The sequence below is a fragment of the Notolepis coatsorum genome, assembly GCF_963971535.1.
Source record: "Notolepis coatsorum genome assembly, chromosome: 6".
In the NCBI taxonomy this organism is placed as follows: domain Eukaryota; kingdom Metazoa; phylum Chordata; class Actinopteri; order Aulopiformes; family Paralepididae; genus Notolepis; species Notolepis coatsorum.
The window spans coordinates 65,109,153-65,127,339 of record NC_140170.1 but is presented as its reverse complement, the minus strand read 5'-3'; the positions used below and the strand labels follow the sequence as shown (position 1 = coordinate 65,127,339).

The following is an 18,187-nucleotide window of genomic DNA, read 5'->3' as shown; positions in this document are numbered from 1 at the left end:
AAAAAACTCCAAAACACACCTGCGGGTATACACCGGCTATACCGCAGTACAAGTGTTTCAGTTTCCAAAAAGGGTTAACCCAGGCCTACGGGTCGCAAACATCACTTCGGACCGGGCCTGGCGGTACGGGAAGCACAGGGTCACCAGAGGAGGTCAAAAAACCACCCCCACAGGCCCCTCTTCGCCATGCGTGAGAGAGGAGCGAAAAACAATGGAGAACCAGCCCCTAAGCACACCGTACCTGGTATTCCCCGGCGGTCTCCCAACCAAGTACTAACCAGGACCAACCTGTGTAGCGGCCGAGATCCGACGAGATCGAGCGCGTACAGAATGGCATGGCTGTAAGCCATGACGACAGTGCTGAGTAAAAACATACCCAACCAGGGTCTCCATAGCGCTTAACCCTGTGACACCCAGACCGACCTGGCATTTTTCCCCCTGAAAAAAGCCCAAGTCCCTCAGGGTACCAGAACAGCAGATCTGCATCCCCGGCGGACAACGGGTTCAACTGATCTGGACCAGCGTGACCAGAACCAGTCCCGTGCCCTAACCACGCCGACATGCCCCAGGAAAAGGGCAGATATGCGTGTTGATCTTAACATGAAAAGAAGGCGCCACCCAGACGTCGGGACGAACCGCGCCTGGTGGCCCACCCCAAGGGCGTGAGACCCCACTACATATGTTCAGATCCATCCCGTCATCATCCCCCAGACATGAACGAGGATCCGTCGACAACCCACCCAGGTCATGGGATGTGGTCGCCGGAAGAGGAAAAACCCCCATCTCAGTTGCTTTATAAAAACGCTGTTTCAACCACAAGCAACTAAGGCGTGCCAGTCAATCGCCTGTTTACAGCGAGCTAGCACTATACGTGCGTCGGGACACACCCCCATCAATGAACAGGCTATTTAGACCTGCCATTGAATCCCCAAGGCGCCCAGGGGAACGACAAGAGGGGTGTGACACTCCCTAACTCCAACACTTCTGGAATAGAAAGAAGGAAGCATCAACAGTATGTATCCCAGTCTACACAGCCGGGGTAAAAAATGTTCACATTTTTACATCCCACCACCCTCCCATAGGAAAGAGACGGGGATCCCCAGAGAGACTTCCCACGCGAGCTGTACAGATTGAAAAGAATATATTGCACCTTGAGCCATGTAAAAAACTGGTTTTAGGGCCTCCGGGGAAGAGGCACCGAACCCATACACACTCAATAAACGAATTGAATCGAATATACATACAATAGAAAAGGACCCTTCTAGAGGGTCCACTCACTTTGACAATCTGAGGAGGAAGGCTCTGTACTCTGATGGAGGCTTCCTCACATGGATCACATGGAAGAAGGAGTCCGAACTCACAGAAGGCCTGAGTAGGCGCTTGGTGAGGAGGAGCCCTGACCACCCCCCCTGAAAACAGATCCATCACATGGACCTGAACAGCACACGGAAGTCCTACCAACAGAGACGCGCACGGTGACGTACTCTATGGCGGGGGAATTCCTGCGGTGCACACGCCCAATATACCAGGCCGTGGGACCAGGAACTCCCTCCCCCCCCCCCCCCCCCGTAACGTGCCGAACCGCCACGTGACGGGAACCTTGAAAGACAGGGGGTGTACCCCTGACCGACAGAACAATGGGGAGAGGAAAGGTTACCAGTTCACCCCTTTACGACCCCACACCCATGATACGACGTAACGACAAAAAGAGAATATGACACAGTCATAGTCAGCTCTATGAAGCGTTTCACAGCTCCACACAGCGCACGAGCTAACCTGCTATCTGATTTTTACTAAGGAAAAACACAGAATAGAGAGGGCTCTAAGAACCCCGGTCCAACATACACATGTGCTTCTGTGGCCAGTACAACCCAGTTGTAGGTCACATGACACACACAACCCATCATCATCACAATGAGAGAATACATCATTCTTGATTAGTATCGACCACAGGCCTTGCTAAGCACACGACAGCAACCAAACCAATTTCCCTTTAGGAAATAAGTTTCTCCAGCAGATTTAGCACAACCTCAGCAATCAAGCTGAGAGTTACATCGTATCCCTACCACACAAAAGACACAATTAATGCACAACATGTCTGATAGGAGGTGATAAAGTCCCCAGGGAACCGGGGGGGGGAAAACACAATCCTCCTATTTTACTCTCAATACGGCCAGTTAAAACAGGAAAACCTGTTAATGTGTGAACTCACTGTCCATTGTCATTACAGTCTGAGAAAGAACATTCTTTTACTCACTCGTCACCAAGCATAGCTTCATAGGTTAGTTGCCTTAGTAGTGAGTACACGGTACACATAAACACCATGATGTTTCTCACACAACAACCAGATCAATACATCACGACCTGCACGGAGAAGCTACTGCCAGTGACAAAAACAGCTCACACACAACCCGCAACGTATCTCAAATGCATTGCAACAACACACGTTTTGGGAAAAAACACCGTCATTCACAATACATTTAGCAAGGTAAAACCAGAAGACGTGTTATGAGGGTCTGGCCAACCCCGTACCTGCCCGGAACGCAGATCAGCGAAGTGCAGTCACAAGCGTCCCGTGTTGTTCGATCCGGGCAGCGTCGCCGCTCCACCAGTCGCTACAGTCCTCTTTGTTGACGCAATCCCCGTCTAGGCTCGGGCAGGGTTGACGAACATCCCCTGTCAAGGATGACGTCGTGGTCAAAAGTGTAAAACATGTTAAAAATCAAAGCACGTTCAACAGAATAGCATCAAGCTAACGGCTGCTCCAGCCGTTCGGGTGCTATCGCTTCCGCTCGCGAGACGCCGATCTACGACGCACGCGATCAGGAGCGAGCTCCCGGCGGCGCGCGAGAAGCCAAGCTACCCCGCGCCAGGCCACCGACCGGCTAACCGTAAGCTATGAACATGTAACAATGACATAACACTCACCCAGACAGGCCGCCGTTCTGAACCCTCCTCACTTTTTAAGAGAAAAGGGAAAACAAGACGTCAACACCGCTTCACAACGGTGACAATAACACGTCCGGCGGAATCAGCACAGAACCAACTGGCCTGTATAGCTGACTTTGAACATGAATCTGCCGCTATCGCACATTACATGCACATATCCCCTCGTGAAGGAATACTCTCATTTGGATATGAAAGATGGGGTCTTAACACGGTGACAGAGAGAATCCACTCGTCCAGAACACACAGGGATCACCAGTGTCAATGGTCGCGGCCCACTAGTTAAAACTATAATGGTCGCCAGACCAAGGCCTTCTGTCGCCTAGACGGCTAAACAAAGGACCCTAGCCTGGGGCCGGTTTCCATAAACTTCGTCTAGTAGCCCCCATAGCACTAACAGACAAGTGGAGCCCGCCAGCAAACACTACTCACCCAACCTGGAACGCACCGCTCCTCACAACAGCGGCATGTCCGACAGTTCAGCTGTGGCCTGACAGGTTTCACCCCAACAAACACAGCAAGGAACTGCAGTTGAGAAGCATGCAGCGGCGTGCTCCCAATACGAAAACCGGTGGAGGGTTTGTAGAATGATCATCATCTTCTAGACACTCCAGTACGAAGACAATATCGCCGTATTTTCTCGAAAATAGTGAGAGAGAAAATAAAGATATGATGTCAACGTATCCTTGTTTCCCAAGCTGTTCCTAATCCAATTTCTTCCATCATGGTGTCAAGTGTGGGGATCTACCGAGGCACCTCTTCCTTGTGGTGAAAGCGAGAAGGAGGAGAGCAGGTGACCACACACCTGCTTATGAAGGTAAGCTGATGAGGGGTGTGGTCAGACTAATACTGGTATTAGAGGTACATTTGTGGTTTATTCAGTACGCGTGCACGTACGCGAGATAGTGCAGAAGGCGAAGCCAAGCTAAGCCACTAACGATACAGAACTTCATATCTCCTATCATATTACTCAACTAATGGTTTGTTTTCCTCTCCCACAGATGTCACCCCTGCTGATGATATGGATTCAGAGAGTGTTGTACCTCAGAGGTGAGGCATTGATCTATTCTAATCTATTCAATTATTCAATCTTAATCATAGCCTAGATATGGATTTGACTTCAATTATGTCTATTCATTTTCATTGCAGGTCCCCAAAGGAGAATGTCTCAACCAAAAGAAGCCGGGTGTTGGACGATGAGGAGTCAAGCGGTATTGCAGTCAAATAGTTTTAAATGCCCCTCTCTTAACACATTCAGTGCCACGCCCCTTTGACCATATTAGGGCTACCGTGCCAATAAGGAAGTCAATGGGAGGTTGGGGAAATTTGCAAAGGCTTAAACTATATCTTAAATTATGGCTATGGGTCTAAAACACTGCTTGCTTATCAATGACTTGCTTGCAGTCAACATGTACGAAACTGTTTTTTCATTGGTACATTTCCGTTTTATACCGTTTTGAATACGAGTATAGTTTTGGAGAGTTCTAGTAATTCCAGAGAAATTCCGCGATAATAGCTCTTTAGTGGAATACACAAAACACGTAATTTTTTGGGTGATTCATGAATCGTTTTCAAATAAACGCTAGATTATCGATAGTATATGTGTACTTATGCACGCTAGAGAAGCGGGCTGAAAAATCGATTATCCATGCCGTGCTTAGCGCTAACGTTACGCACACACACACACACACGTTGTGATCGCTGTGAAAAAAACATCTGATTAACCCAAAACTGGTAACATAGAGTCCTTACCTCACATCAGATGTTTTGCAAAAAGATTAATCCAATTCCTGATCGCCATTCCAAATATTGATCGCATTTATTGATCCAACGTTATAGTCCAAAACACATCATCGAAAGCTGCTCCCAGCCTCCCCAGTGAATGTGGTAACAGATACTGCTTGCCAGAGAAGGGAAAACCCCGGACCGGACTTTTATTCTGATGCACATGACCACCCAATCCAATCCAATGATGTGCAATACCATCCGGGAGACGATAGGCGGCGGTATTTGCCCTTTTCGAGCTCAGACCCATTCCCAATGATAACGTCAGGCTGGATGGATGAAAAATGGATGGATGAATGGATATTGCTAATAAATCGTTTTTTCTCTGGCCTTGGCACTCAACGCATGGCGAGTTAACCCGACTAATCTCGTCGTTGGCACTGAATGGGTTAAAGGTGCTATAGATAGATAACATTGAGCCACCACTAGGTGTCCCACTAGAGCACCAGCATGTCTCAACTAGCAGCATGTTTATCCAATCATGCATTCCACGTGGGGAAATGGGAAGTAGGGAGGGGATACATGCACGCAACACCATAATTTCTTTGGGGGAAAAGCAATACTTTTATTCTGCACCATTCTAAGAGCTCTGTGGATGTATTATAAAATAAATTTGTCTACATAAAAATCTATAGCACCTTTAACACTTTCAGAGCCCAAGCTTAAAGGGGAACTCCAACATTTTGGGAAATTAGCTTATTTAACATCTTCCCTGGAGTTAGACAAGAAGATGCATACCTTTTTTGTCTCTGTGCGTGCATTTTAGCTTTGGGAATAGACGCTCTGTTAGCATAGCTTAGCTTCATCACTGGAAGTGAGGCAGGACAGTAGCCTTACAGTGCCTTACAGTGTATTGCAAGGTCTGACATTGACCAAATTTGATATGCATGACCTTGGTGGGCTCTAGGTCAACTCCTGAAAAGGGGGTCAATGTCAGACCTTGCAATCAAAAGTTAGGGGGCGCACTGAAATTATGGCAAGGGTTATTAGCCCCCTAACTTTTGATTGCAAAGTCTGACATTGACCCCCTTTTCAGGAGTTGACCTAGAGCCCACCAAGGTCATGCATATCAAGTTTGGTCAATGTCAGACCTTGCAATACACTGTAAGGCACTGTAAGGCTACTGTCCTGCCTCACTTCCAGTGATGAAGCTAAGCTATGCTAACGGAGCGTCTATTCCCAAAGCTAAAATGCACGCACAGAGACAAAAAAGGTATGTATCTTCTTGTCTAACTCCAGGGAAGATGTTAATAAGCTAATTTCCCAAAATGTTGGAGTTCCCCTTTAATTCCTTTTTACCTCCTTGAATGCCCAGCACCACTTCAATGTTAACGTTAATATCGCCTAATCTATGTTTTAAATTATGGCTATGTGTCTAATCTGCCCGTCGCTTATCAAAGACTAATTTTCCAGTCAACATTGTCGTAGCAGATTGTTTTTTTATCGCTTCATTTCCGTTTTCTAGCATTTTGAAAAGCACTAGTTTTCACGAAAAAAATAAGACATTCCATGATAATCGCCCTTTACTGGAATATTCTAGTTTCTATTCTATATTCTTTCGGCCTATTTATGAATCGTTTTCAAATAAACGCTAGATTATCGATAGTATATGTGTACGCATGCACGCTCTGGCCGCAAGCTGAAAATCGATTCTCCTATTTCCTGACCGCTCGCACAGTCAATCAGCCATATCACATAATCACATAAAAGCTTACCGTACTTTTCGGACTATAAGCCGCGGCTTTTCCCCCCATTTTTCGACCCTGCGGCTTATATAACGGTGCGGCTTATATGTGACTCGACGTGACTAAACCCGAAAATGTAAAAATCTAAATATTGCTTTTTCGACCATCATTGAAATGTTATTTATCTGTTCCCTTATTTGCTAAACTTAATACAACTTGTAAATGAGTTAATTCTTGTTATTTGTCCGACAGTATTGTGTCCCAATGCTAATTACATATGGTAATTCAACATTAAAACACCTGCGGCTTATAGTCCAGTGCGGCTTATATATGTACACATCATTCAATTTAGCTGCTTCGGCTTATATTCAGGTGCGGCTTATAGTGCGAAAAGTACGGTATATCTCCGTGAAAACGAGTCTCATTATTATTTTCAAAGACTGGTAACATAGATTCCTTACCTGAGATCAGATCGTATCCAAATGGATTATTCCAATTCCTGATTGCCATTCAAAAAAATCGATCCTTTTATTGATCCACCGTGTATACTGTAAAAACACATAATCCCCGCTGCTCTGAGGCTCCAGAGTGGAGCTGATCGACCCCGGCTGCGTGAGTGAGAAGTAAAATGTGGAGTCCAGGATTTTTTTTCTCGTTCATTTTCATTGAGTTCAATCCAAAAGGGTGAATTACCATCTGGGAGACGATAGGGGGCGCTTTTTTCACATCTGAGCGCCTGGAGTGGCTGAATTTCCAACGGTAGACTTGGTTGATGAAATATGATTTCAGATCGCTAATATAAAAAATACGAGAATTCTCGTGAGTGGGCATTCAACCCGCGGGGGGTAAACCAGAGAAAACTCGGGTTGGGCAATCAAAGTGTTAATGTTGATCCTTAGTAAACAGACAGCAGTGTTGATTAAGTTGAAAACAATCTGGCACCCGGGCAGAACGCTTGTGAAATGTAGTGGTCAACTGAAACCAGAGCAAGGCACCACTCATCACCCCACTAATGGCTTTCTGTTTGTTTTAAAACCACTCTGCTCATGAATAAGGCTTTGTAACTATGTATCTGTCCCATGCGAGGTACGAGTCATTGGCTGCTATTGTGGAGTGGTCTAAAAAAGACTTGGATATATGGTTCAAATGATTTAGTCAAGTCAAGTGTTCCTTTATTAATCCCCTTAGGGAAATTCAAGTGTCATAGCAGCATCGTGGGGGGTACAGGTAGGATAGGTAGTAATAATAATAGAACAAAGTGCAAGTAGTAATGATAATAGTGTTAACTTTAGTAGTAGTAGTGAACAGTAGTGTGTGGCAGGATTCAATCAGACAGTAGTAATAGTGATGGTATATACATGGTCCACTCCACACCGTGGCAACGCACTGCACCAGAGTCCGTGCAGTGTTTATTATTAAGAGTCAGACCAGTCCTAACAGTGTTTATTATTAAGAGGCCGATAGTCCTAACAGTTCTCAAGTTCACCAGCTTGTTAGCTCTCCAGCAATTGGCAGCAGTCCGTGCCCCGCGGTTGTGGAGACTGATGGCTACTGGCAGGAAAGACTGGCCGACTGGTGGTTTGTGGTGTGTCGTGGGGGGATAAGTCTATGGCAGAACGTGCTGGACTGAATGCAGTTCCACATTAGTAGTCTGTAGGTCTTTCAGAATCACAACTACAACTGTTCAATTCATTTTTGATAATGCTATACATAGGACTCTGGCTGATCATAGGTTTCGTCCTCACAGATGACGATTCCCCCGTCGTGATGGACGTGTCCCACGTGATGGACGTGTCCCCCGCCGGTGCAGGTGACCTGGACGCGGAAGATGACGTCGCTCCCGCCAAGCGCAGGCGACGGATGGTCCTCAGCGACGACGAAGACGACGATTAGTGCATGGTCATTTTTGTGTTGATGATGAAGAGGACGATTAATAGATGGTCCTCAGTGACGATGAAGAGGCTGATCAGTAGAGGAGCCTCAAAAGGTCTTTGACTTCAGGGGGATGTGGCTCCTCCCAGACTAGTCTCAGACGAGGGCGCGTCCTTCACAGGCCCCAAAGACCAGAGGAGGTCCGTACGCCTGTTATTTTTCTACAACGGAGTTCGGCGATTTGCTAATCTGATTGGCCAGTGTAATTTCTGGTCATGTGACGCGTACGCCCAATCGTGGGACCGCAAGTTTCTACACTGGTTAGGCTTAGGCGCTCGTTCGAAGTCGGTTAAGGTTAGAGTTTGTCTTAGAGCATGGCGATAGAACGCCTGCCCTGATTCCGACGGTTAAGCTTAGGCACTCTTTCGAAGTTGGTTAAGGTTAGGGTTAGGCGATAGAACGCCAGGTGCTTTGCAGGCTGTTCGACGCGGAAATGGGCAAAGACACAGCTCGTCACGCTATTGGGCGCACATGTCACATGAACAGAAACGTCAGTGGCCAATCAGATTCGCAAATCGCCGAACTCCGTTGTAGAAAATATAGACGCGGTCCGTACAGATATTAAATCCTAATGATGAATGAATAAATATAAATGGATGTGCTGTTGTTTGTTACTTGTCAATGGGACAAGGAGTATAGACTTAGTAATACTCAAGTTGAAAATCAAGTTTTACAAAATACAAGTTGATCTGTTTCCTCGTTTTGCCAGAAATGATTGCTAATTTAAAGGAAATTGTTTCTCATTTGACATTTGTATTGACATAGAATTCAAGTTCCAGTTCATGCGTGTTTATAAATAAATAAGTCATGTTTCGACAGGATTTGCACGTGTTTTCTTTTTTGTTTGCGTTTATGTTTGTGTTTTTTTCACATATTTTTACACCTGCACCACCCCATTCCACCAATAGGGGGAGCTCTGGTGTTGAATACTTTCTAACTGTTGTGGTGTAGACTGAATCAGTGCTTGAAGAATACGGCTGAACCATAAGGACAAAATATATTGTGATTATTTTAGCAGATATTACCATTGCAATATGACTTGCAGACATTTTTAAGGTCTGGTCTTAAGTTTACAATCTACATTTCCTTTTCAGCTTAAAAGTCTAGTATGTTGTGGGGAATGCTTTTGCACTCCATAACCTTTTATTTTTAACTGCTATTTACTGTCCATTTATGTTGATTTTCTTGAGCTGGATAAACTTGAGATGTGCTTCAGGAAGGGGACTTTTTTTGCATCTGATTTTATTTGTCAAGCTTGGTAGAGAAGACGGAATACTTTGTTTAAGACTGAGCTGTAATCTGTTTATGTAATCCGTATTTAGATGATGACATGTAATGTAATAATGGAACACTGCAACAGTGTTTCTGGTGTCTTATAAACCCATGAGGGTCGGGCACTTTGTGTGAATGACACAAAAGTAATCTAGTGAGTCAGTCAATCTATAAAAGTGTAGCCCTATGACATCACGCCATCTCTTATTGATGACCTAGAATGACAAGAGGATGTGTCAGTGTTGTCCGAGAATATGTTTGAATGACTTCCCTGTTGCTGCTGGGAGAGTAATTGCGGTTTTTTGAAGTAGCTGTGTCCCATTGCTGAGTAACTTGTGACCTGTGGTCAACTTCTGATTGTAGGTGATGACCCGTCTTGCATTATATCATATGGACCTCCTGTTTCTGGGTTATTTGTATATTTTTAAATGATGAAGACGTGGCTATATTGCAGAGTTTTGCGTATTACATATCAATATGAATGTTTTCAGCCCTAGTAAGAAGTAGTATTTTTGCATTCTACAAAGTTCTGTATTTGAGGGATCCTAGTGTGCTTAAAGGCCCAATCCTTAATCAAATGTAAACAAAAGCCCCACCGCTAAAAAAACAAACTATAAAATATTCCTTTATTGATCCCCTTGGGGAAATATGGTACTGGAAGAATCTTTATCTTCTCAAATGTACTGACTGAGCTCTTGATACAAGGAGCGACTGTAGCTGAAATGGTCCTCCAATCGATATACTCTAAAAGTTTTGTTTACATGTGAAATGTTTGTAAACATAGCAGTAAAACATACAAGATGTGCTGGGCTGAGAAAGGTCAAAGAAAAAGAACAATGTAACCAAAGTGTAAGTTCCGGGTTGGCCCTTTAAAATCAAAGCGCGCGGTCTCCCACCTTCTCCAGCTGTGGTGGGGGTGGTCCCCCTTCATCCTCACATCTGGACCATGTTAGTCACTTCCTGTTATGGCATCTGGTCAGCCCCCCGTCCCACAGACTCCAGCATGCGTCTGTGTACATGTATCCCTGAGACTCTTGGGTGGGGTTAAGAGTTTCCAAAAAAACTAAAAAAGATACACGTTGTTTCCTTTGTGCAGAGAAACACCGGTGTAATAGATTGTTGTATTCGGAGCCGGGTCTCCCCTGAAGGAGACGCCCCAGTGGCCACTTCTGCTCTCCGCTGGTTCACCTGAGGCCACAAATACTGGTTTAAAACCTGTGTGTACAGGGCGGCTGGGTGGCGCAGCGGACTAAGTGCTCGTCACCAACGCAAGAGACACTGGTATCGAATCCGGCTGTCAGCGTTGCCTCCGGCTTGGCCGGCCGTCATACTGGCTCAATTGGCAGAGTCAGCCGGTGGGGTGGTATTCTGGTCGTTGTAAACAGCGACTCCTACAGGTCGGTCAAGGGCGCCTGCACAGCGAGGGAGGGAGATGGTGAGGGTAGTGTGACCTCCCACACGTTACACCTCACCAATGAGAGTACGCGCTGGCAGGTGAAAAGATGCTGCTGGCTGTCTCCTATGTCTCGGAGGAAGCATCTGATAGACTTCAGGGCTCCCTAGACCGACCAGTGGGGGGCAGGGCACATGTGAGCAACAACCAGGAAGGGGAGGGGTGAATTGGCATAACGACTAAATTGGGATGGGAGAAAAAGTGAAAAAAAAATAAAACCTGTGTGTACAGCAATGTTGTAGTCGAGTCACGAGTCCCCATTACCCTAGTCCGAGTCCAAGTCATCACTCCACTCTGGCAGTCAGCTGACATAGGCTACAAATAAAAAAAAACATTAAACATAAATGACACCATTTCAAAGGGAGTATTTACTTTGTAAACACAATAGCCAAACAAATGTGCTAGCCATCAATATCGTATGCCAAATTATTAGGACCTATTATTGCAAAAGAAATTAAAAATAAATAACTATCAATGAACAAGTCTGAGTCTGCACCTTCAGAGTCCAAACGCAGCCAATGCTCGAGTCCAAGTCCGAGTCATCAGTGCTCAAGTCCAAGTCGAGTCACGAGTCCTGAAAATCAGTCCAGGACTCCAGGACTACAACACTGATGTACAGTGGGGAGGACTATTAGACACTCCAAGCTATTCTTTTGTTTTGTTTTTGGTCATTTATAGATATTGTAGCTCAAACACACGAGGCAAGATATATATCAACTGGGATACGTTCAGACTGCAGTTTCTTCTGCTCATATGTGACTCGGATCAGATTTTTTCACAGCGGTATTATGAACGGAACATCTTTTCAGTTCTGATTTGGCTCACTTTCATAATGTGGTCCTAAATCAGATACAGGTCTGATTTCTTTTGCAATGCGACCTCAGTCTGAACAGTCATGTGACTTTACTTTTACATCACTCTAAATTACCATTTTTGACATCCATCTTCGTTCATTTGCGCATGCGGGTCAATTCAGGAGCGTGACCAGCTCACACTGGAAGCTGATATTGGCCACATTTAAAAAATAATGTGAACAGCCAAACAAATTGGATCTGAGCAATGAATCAGAATTGAGCACGGGAGGCTTGCTGTGTGAAGGCAAGGCAGCCTAACATATTTCTTCCAGTCGCTGATGGTGAAATAAATACAAACAAACAAAGCAGCTCATAACTATCTCATTACTGCTGCCATGCTTCATGGTTATATGAGTCGTTTGATTAACCTAATGGACCAATTGAGTTTGATGATGGCGTAGCCTACAGTGTACAACCGTTTCCTCGCTGGAACACATGAAGACACATCTTGATTTATACTGTGAGATTACTATTTTGGACAAGGACACGTGTCGTGGTCTTTGAAGGCTAGAACACTTGCCCCATTGGAGTGTATTGGAGCCTGATGAGAGGATGCAGCTCAGTGCCAACTTCCTCCCCCTGATACTAAAGCAATCAAGTGAGATTATGACGGACAATGTTGAAGTTGGGCCTGGGTTGAGAAAAGGTTAACACGTCCCTTTCACTACCACGCAGAAGGTTAACCCTTTCACTACCACACATAAGGTTAACCCTTTCACTACCGCACAGAAGGTTAACCCTATCACTACCGCACAGGTTAACCCTATCACTACCACACAGAAGGTTAACCCTATCACTACTACACTACAAAAGGTTAACCCTTTCACTACCACACTACAGAAGGTTAAGCCTTTCACTACAGCAGGTTAACCATTTTACTACCACACTACAAATGGTTAACCCTTTCACTACCACACTACAGGTTAGCCCTTCCACTACCACACTACAAAGGGTTAACCCTTTCACTACCACACTACAGAGGGTTAACCTTTCACTACCACACTAAGGAAGGTTGACCCTTTCACTACCACATTACAAAGGGTTAACCCTTTCATTACCACACTACAGATGGTTAACCCTTTCACTACCACACTACAAACGGTTGACCCTTTCACTACCACACTACAGAAGGTTAACCATTTCACTACCACACTACAAAGGGTTGACCCTTTCACTACCATGCTACAGGTTAACACTTTCACCCCCACACTGCAAAGGGTTGACCCCTTCACTACCACACTACAAAGGGTTAACCCTTTCACTACCACACTAGACAGATAACCCTTTCACTACCACACTAGACGGTTAACCCTTGCACTACCACACTACAGAAGGTTAACCCTTTCACTAACAGACTACAGAAGGTTAACCATGGTCGTGAAAGGGTTAACCATCTGTAGTGTGATAGTCTTAACCTTCTGTAGTGTGGTAGTGAAAGGGTTAACCTTCTGTAGTGCGGTAGTGAAAGGGTTAACCTTCTGTAGCGTGGTAGTGAAAAGGCTGTAGTGTGGTAGTGGAAGGGTTAAAGAACCGTCTGAGGTGATTGTTATGGACCTGGAACTCCGTCACCAATTCAACACGACCTCCTTTCACTATCTGCACCAGTACTACAGTGGTGGGAGCGTGGATTATTTTTAAATATATGTCTCCTCTTAAACCTCAAGGACTGGACTTGAACCACATATCCCGTATTATGTGGCGTCTACCCGACACCCTCAAATCCCCTGACGATGTAATGAAGGGGCCTGGTCTCTGCCATGTTGGCAAGAAAGACTTAGAAAAGACAATATTTGTTCAGAGTCCCTAAATAAAGACCTAACGACCAGGCCGTAACGAGTAACGTGAGAGGATATTGTGTCTTGTCGTGTACTTTGCCACGCAGTGTTTTGCCTTGTGTCATATCATTGACAATATGCAGACGCCACCTACTACAGAGCCAGAACAGGTTCTTCCTGCTCTTATTCAAAACACTCGTAATTACTTCTGTGGGACAGAGTGAAGCTAGTGTTTACGGTTTGGTCAGTGATATATTTGCCTTCCTGTGTGGCGGTTTTTACAGACCGTTGTACCGTTAATGTCGTTACAAGGATATAACAAGGGAAGAACCTCCCCCCCCACAAGACTTGAAAAAGGCACATCTCAAACTATAACCGAAGGTGTTGTTTTGGTTTTGTGACGCGGGGATACAGTGTGTACACACGGCAGAGAAACCACTTAATGTGAGAATTAGTCATTTGATTGTAGTCCCGTGTTCCAATTTCCACGATTTAATTCAACTCTTCTTAGGTCAGGTGTACAGTCGCACCACGTGTGGTTCAGAGTTCTGAGAACTGGACGTTCGAGAGGATGAGGGAACAATCGCCACCGGCTGCTGAAAATGCCATAGAATTATAGAACTCAAAGATGGAAATGTTTGAGAAAACTGGCGCCTGAAAGGGTCCATCTTTCGCAATCCGTCGATCTGTGAACGTCTGAACTCCGTACCCAAGTCATCCGACCCCTGGGTTTTCTGCCAATGGCTTTGGATTTGGTTTATAGCGTGTCAGGCATTCGTTTGATCTGCCCCAGCTCTGAGGTTGGTGGTGGCTGTGGTGCGGGTGGAGCCCCAGCGTGGCGGTGGGAGAGGCCTGCTGGCCGTGGGCCTCCGCTGGCTGGGTGTCGAGCGGGCACAGGAGGGGCGGTGGTAGGCAGAGGGCTGGAGGTGACTCTATAGGAGGTCACGGGATGGGGGGGTGGCGATGGCTGTTGCAACTAATATGAGGCTCTGAGTGATTGGAGACCACTTCCCGTCCATTATTCCTATACTGTTATTTTTCAAATCGCTCAACGACGAGTATTGATTTGTTCCACTGAAATCAATATTGAGGTGGCGCGGACAGCAGCACTTGCCTTCGGGTGTAGGCATCTCTCTTTGAGTGCCCTACTTATTTAATTTGTATATTAACCCTTTATCTGCCAGGGATTATTCTGATCTTATACCCCTCTCTGCCACCACTGTAAGTCTATGGAGATGTTCCCCTTCTTTGCAGGCTATAACTTTTTATATTGTATTGCTAAATTGACATTACTATGGCCCATTCAACGTCAAGTATCTATCGTTTAGGATGTAGCAACGTTCTACTTTTTCATTCACATATTCATACTAAAATACGGTCTAAAGTATAAATATGTTTTTATCGTTTTCTGCAGCATTCTGCAGAACGTGATTTATAGCCCTAAATACATATATTACATCATCAAATGTAGTTTGATACCGATTGACGTCATATTAAAACTTTCAATTGTGCAAGGTCCTAAGCGTCATGCCTCATCATCTGCTGGTGACCGGAGGGGGGGGGGGGGGGGGGGGGGGGGGGGGTTATAAGTCTGTGGCCGACGTTAAATCATTTATGTAGTATGGGCGATACATAGATCACAGCAGTTTATATGGATCATAATATTCAAACACGCTAAAACTTACCTCAGCTTCCTCTGACCGTTGGGTGGTCAGCGTGGAGCAGAAAGTTCTCGATTATGGGATGTTGATATATGCGATCCATTTCCAGGTTGTATAATAATATATACGTCCAAATCATGTTGTTTATCGAGTTATTTGCAACCAATCGATGTCCAGTGTATCAAGATGGAGTGGAGTCCCACTAACAATAGCGAGTGCCCGGACGAAATATGGGCGAGCACCACTTCCGTCGCGTCACTTCCTGTTTGGGCGATCCGCCGATCGGCCACCAGATGGCGCTCTTAAACCGTTGGAGAGTTGAGAGGAGATCAACAGGAGATCTCAAGACTCCGTGGGTAAAATATGATTGCCATCACAGATTTTTGAAATATTGATCTCAAAGACACTTTACGGCGTCATTGGCAGATTACGCATGGCGGAGAATGACGTGGGAACACGTCATTGGCGAATAAAGGGTTAAGATATTTCTACTTTTAAGATATTAGTGCTGTAGAGAATGACACCAGGACAGAAAATTAGGGAGTGGAGGTGACAAGCGACAAAGATCATAAGGTGGATTCAAACCCATGATGCCCAAGTGCATGTAATGTACCATATTCTGCATATTAATTATGCTATAATAATAATAATAATAATAATAATAATAATAATAATAATAATAATAATAATAATAATAATAATAATAATAATAATAATAATAATAATAATAATAATAATAATAATAATAATAATAATAATAATAACAATAACAATAATAACAATAACAATAACAATAATAATAATAATAATAATAATAATAATAATAATAATAATAATAATAATAATAATAATAATAATAATAATAATAATAATAATAATAATAATAATAATAATAATAATAATAATAATAATAATAATAATAATAATAATAATAACCATGTGGACATGTAAAAAAAATAATGGTGCATTTATATAGCGCTTTTATCCAAAGCACTTTACAGTTTGTTCCTCACATTTTACCCATTCACTCACACATTCACACACCGATGGTGGAGGCAACCATGCAAGGTGCCAACCTGCTCATCAGGAGCAGTTAGGGGTTAAGTGTCTTGCTCAAGAACACTTCGACACGCTGCCTGGGAGGAGTGGGAATCGAACCGGGAACCTCTCCGGATTACCAGACGACTGCTCTACCTCCCGAACCACTGTCGCCCCAAAACATATGGCAGAGCAGCACAGCTTCTAGCTATCTAAAAGTTATCTCACACACACACACCCTCATACACACACACACACACACACACACACACACACACACACACACACACACACACACACACACACACACACACACACACACACACACACACACACACACACACACACACACACACACACACATCAGTCAGTGTAACACGTTGATGAACATTGTTACTCAGCTGATAAGAGTTGTACCTTTCCTGCTGACTTGGGGGGGGTCATCAAAGAGAAGCAGGCGATTCTCTGTCCTGGCTCCACAATGGTTTGAACGAACTTCCCACCAGTCAGTACAGCTGAAACACACCCAATTTCCGCTGTTGACTAACAACACACTACATCAATATCTGAAATAACATTTTTAATGAAAAACATTAACCTTCTTACTGTGTTTTACTATGAAGCACAGTAATCAACCGTGCCTATATTACTACTTACTATGCTAATATGTCTATACTATATGCACCCAAGACTGTACACAGCACTCAAGTTCAACACTGTTTGAAGAACAATGTTACTTAGCTGCCAGAGTTGTGTACCCTTCCTGCTGACTTGTTGTACAGAACTTGTTAGTCGCTTTGGATAAAAGTGTCAAGCTAAATGACTCAATGTAAATCTGCCAGGCTGGGTGTCTTATCCATCCTAGGTGGGTAGAGAGTCAACTCCCTGCTGGCCGCCCCCCAGGTGACTGCTGTGTCCTGGTGCAGGGTGTGTGCAGGTAATTTACATAACACTATACTGTGGCGACTCCTGGCTGTCTCGGTTGGTGGTCTTGTATTTACCTATAATTTGTTAATGGGATTAGCAGGTGTTGATTAGATTAGATTAGATTCAAATGTATTGTCATTATACAGCACAAGTACAGTACAAAGAAAATAAGTTTGGCATCCGACCAGAGTGCAAATGTAATGGTAAAGTGCAACAGCAATGTACAGGTGATTAAACTGGGTATAAAATATATAAATGAATACTACTGTGTAATAGTGCTAATCAGATGTATGTACAGAGTTGTAGTATTAATATGTACAGTGATACAGGTATTACGACACTATGGTGGTAAGTCTTACTGGCCAGCAGCGTAACTAGTAAGAGTGGGTAAGGGATATAGATATAGATATAATATCTACAGATATGTAAGGATTATATGCAGGTATGTACAGATAGATATGGATTATTATACAATAAGAATAAATATATATATGGTATATACAGCATTATTGTGCTATATCATACAGAATTGGAATAATTTTTTTGGAGAACATCTGATCTGAGGTAAGGAATCTATTTTACCAGTCTTGGGATAATCAGAGTTGTATTCGCTGAGATCTCAGCGTTTGCCCTATGTGTGATGTGGCTGTTTGGCTGTGATCGCTGATGAGGAAATAAGATAATCGATTTTTCAGCTTGCGTCTATAGCGTGCATACGTACACATATACTATCGATAATCTAGTGTTTATTTGAAAACTATTCATAAATAGGCAGAAAAATTTCAACGTTTTTGTGTATTCTAGAATATTCCAGTAAATGTCTTTTATCATGGAATCTTTATATTTTCCTTGAAAACGA

The 18,187-nt window shown here is 44.1% G+C and overlaps 1 protein-coding gene across 1 annotated transcript in view; it reads left to right on the top strand.

Annotated features, from left to right (window-relative positions):
* Positions 1-9,138, top strand: part of timeless (timeless circadian clock) — a 66,125-nt gene extending 56,987 nt beyond the window's left edge. Inside the window, exons 28-30 of the mRNA XM_084317569.1 lie at positions 3,948-3,996; positions 4,096-4,157; positions 8,164-9,138. Of these exons, the coding sequence (XP_084173695.1) occupies positions 3,948-3,996; positions 4,096-4,157; positions 8,164-8,309 (257 nt within the window). The 3' untranslated portion in view covers positions 8,310-9,138. The remainder of the gene's footprint in view (positions 1-3,947; positions 3,997-4,095; positions 4,158-8,163) is intronic.
* Positions 9,139-18,187: the final 9,049 nt, after the last annotated feature.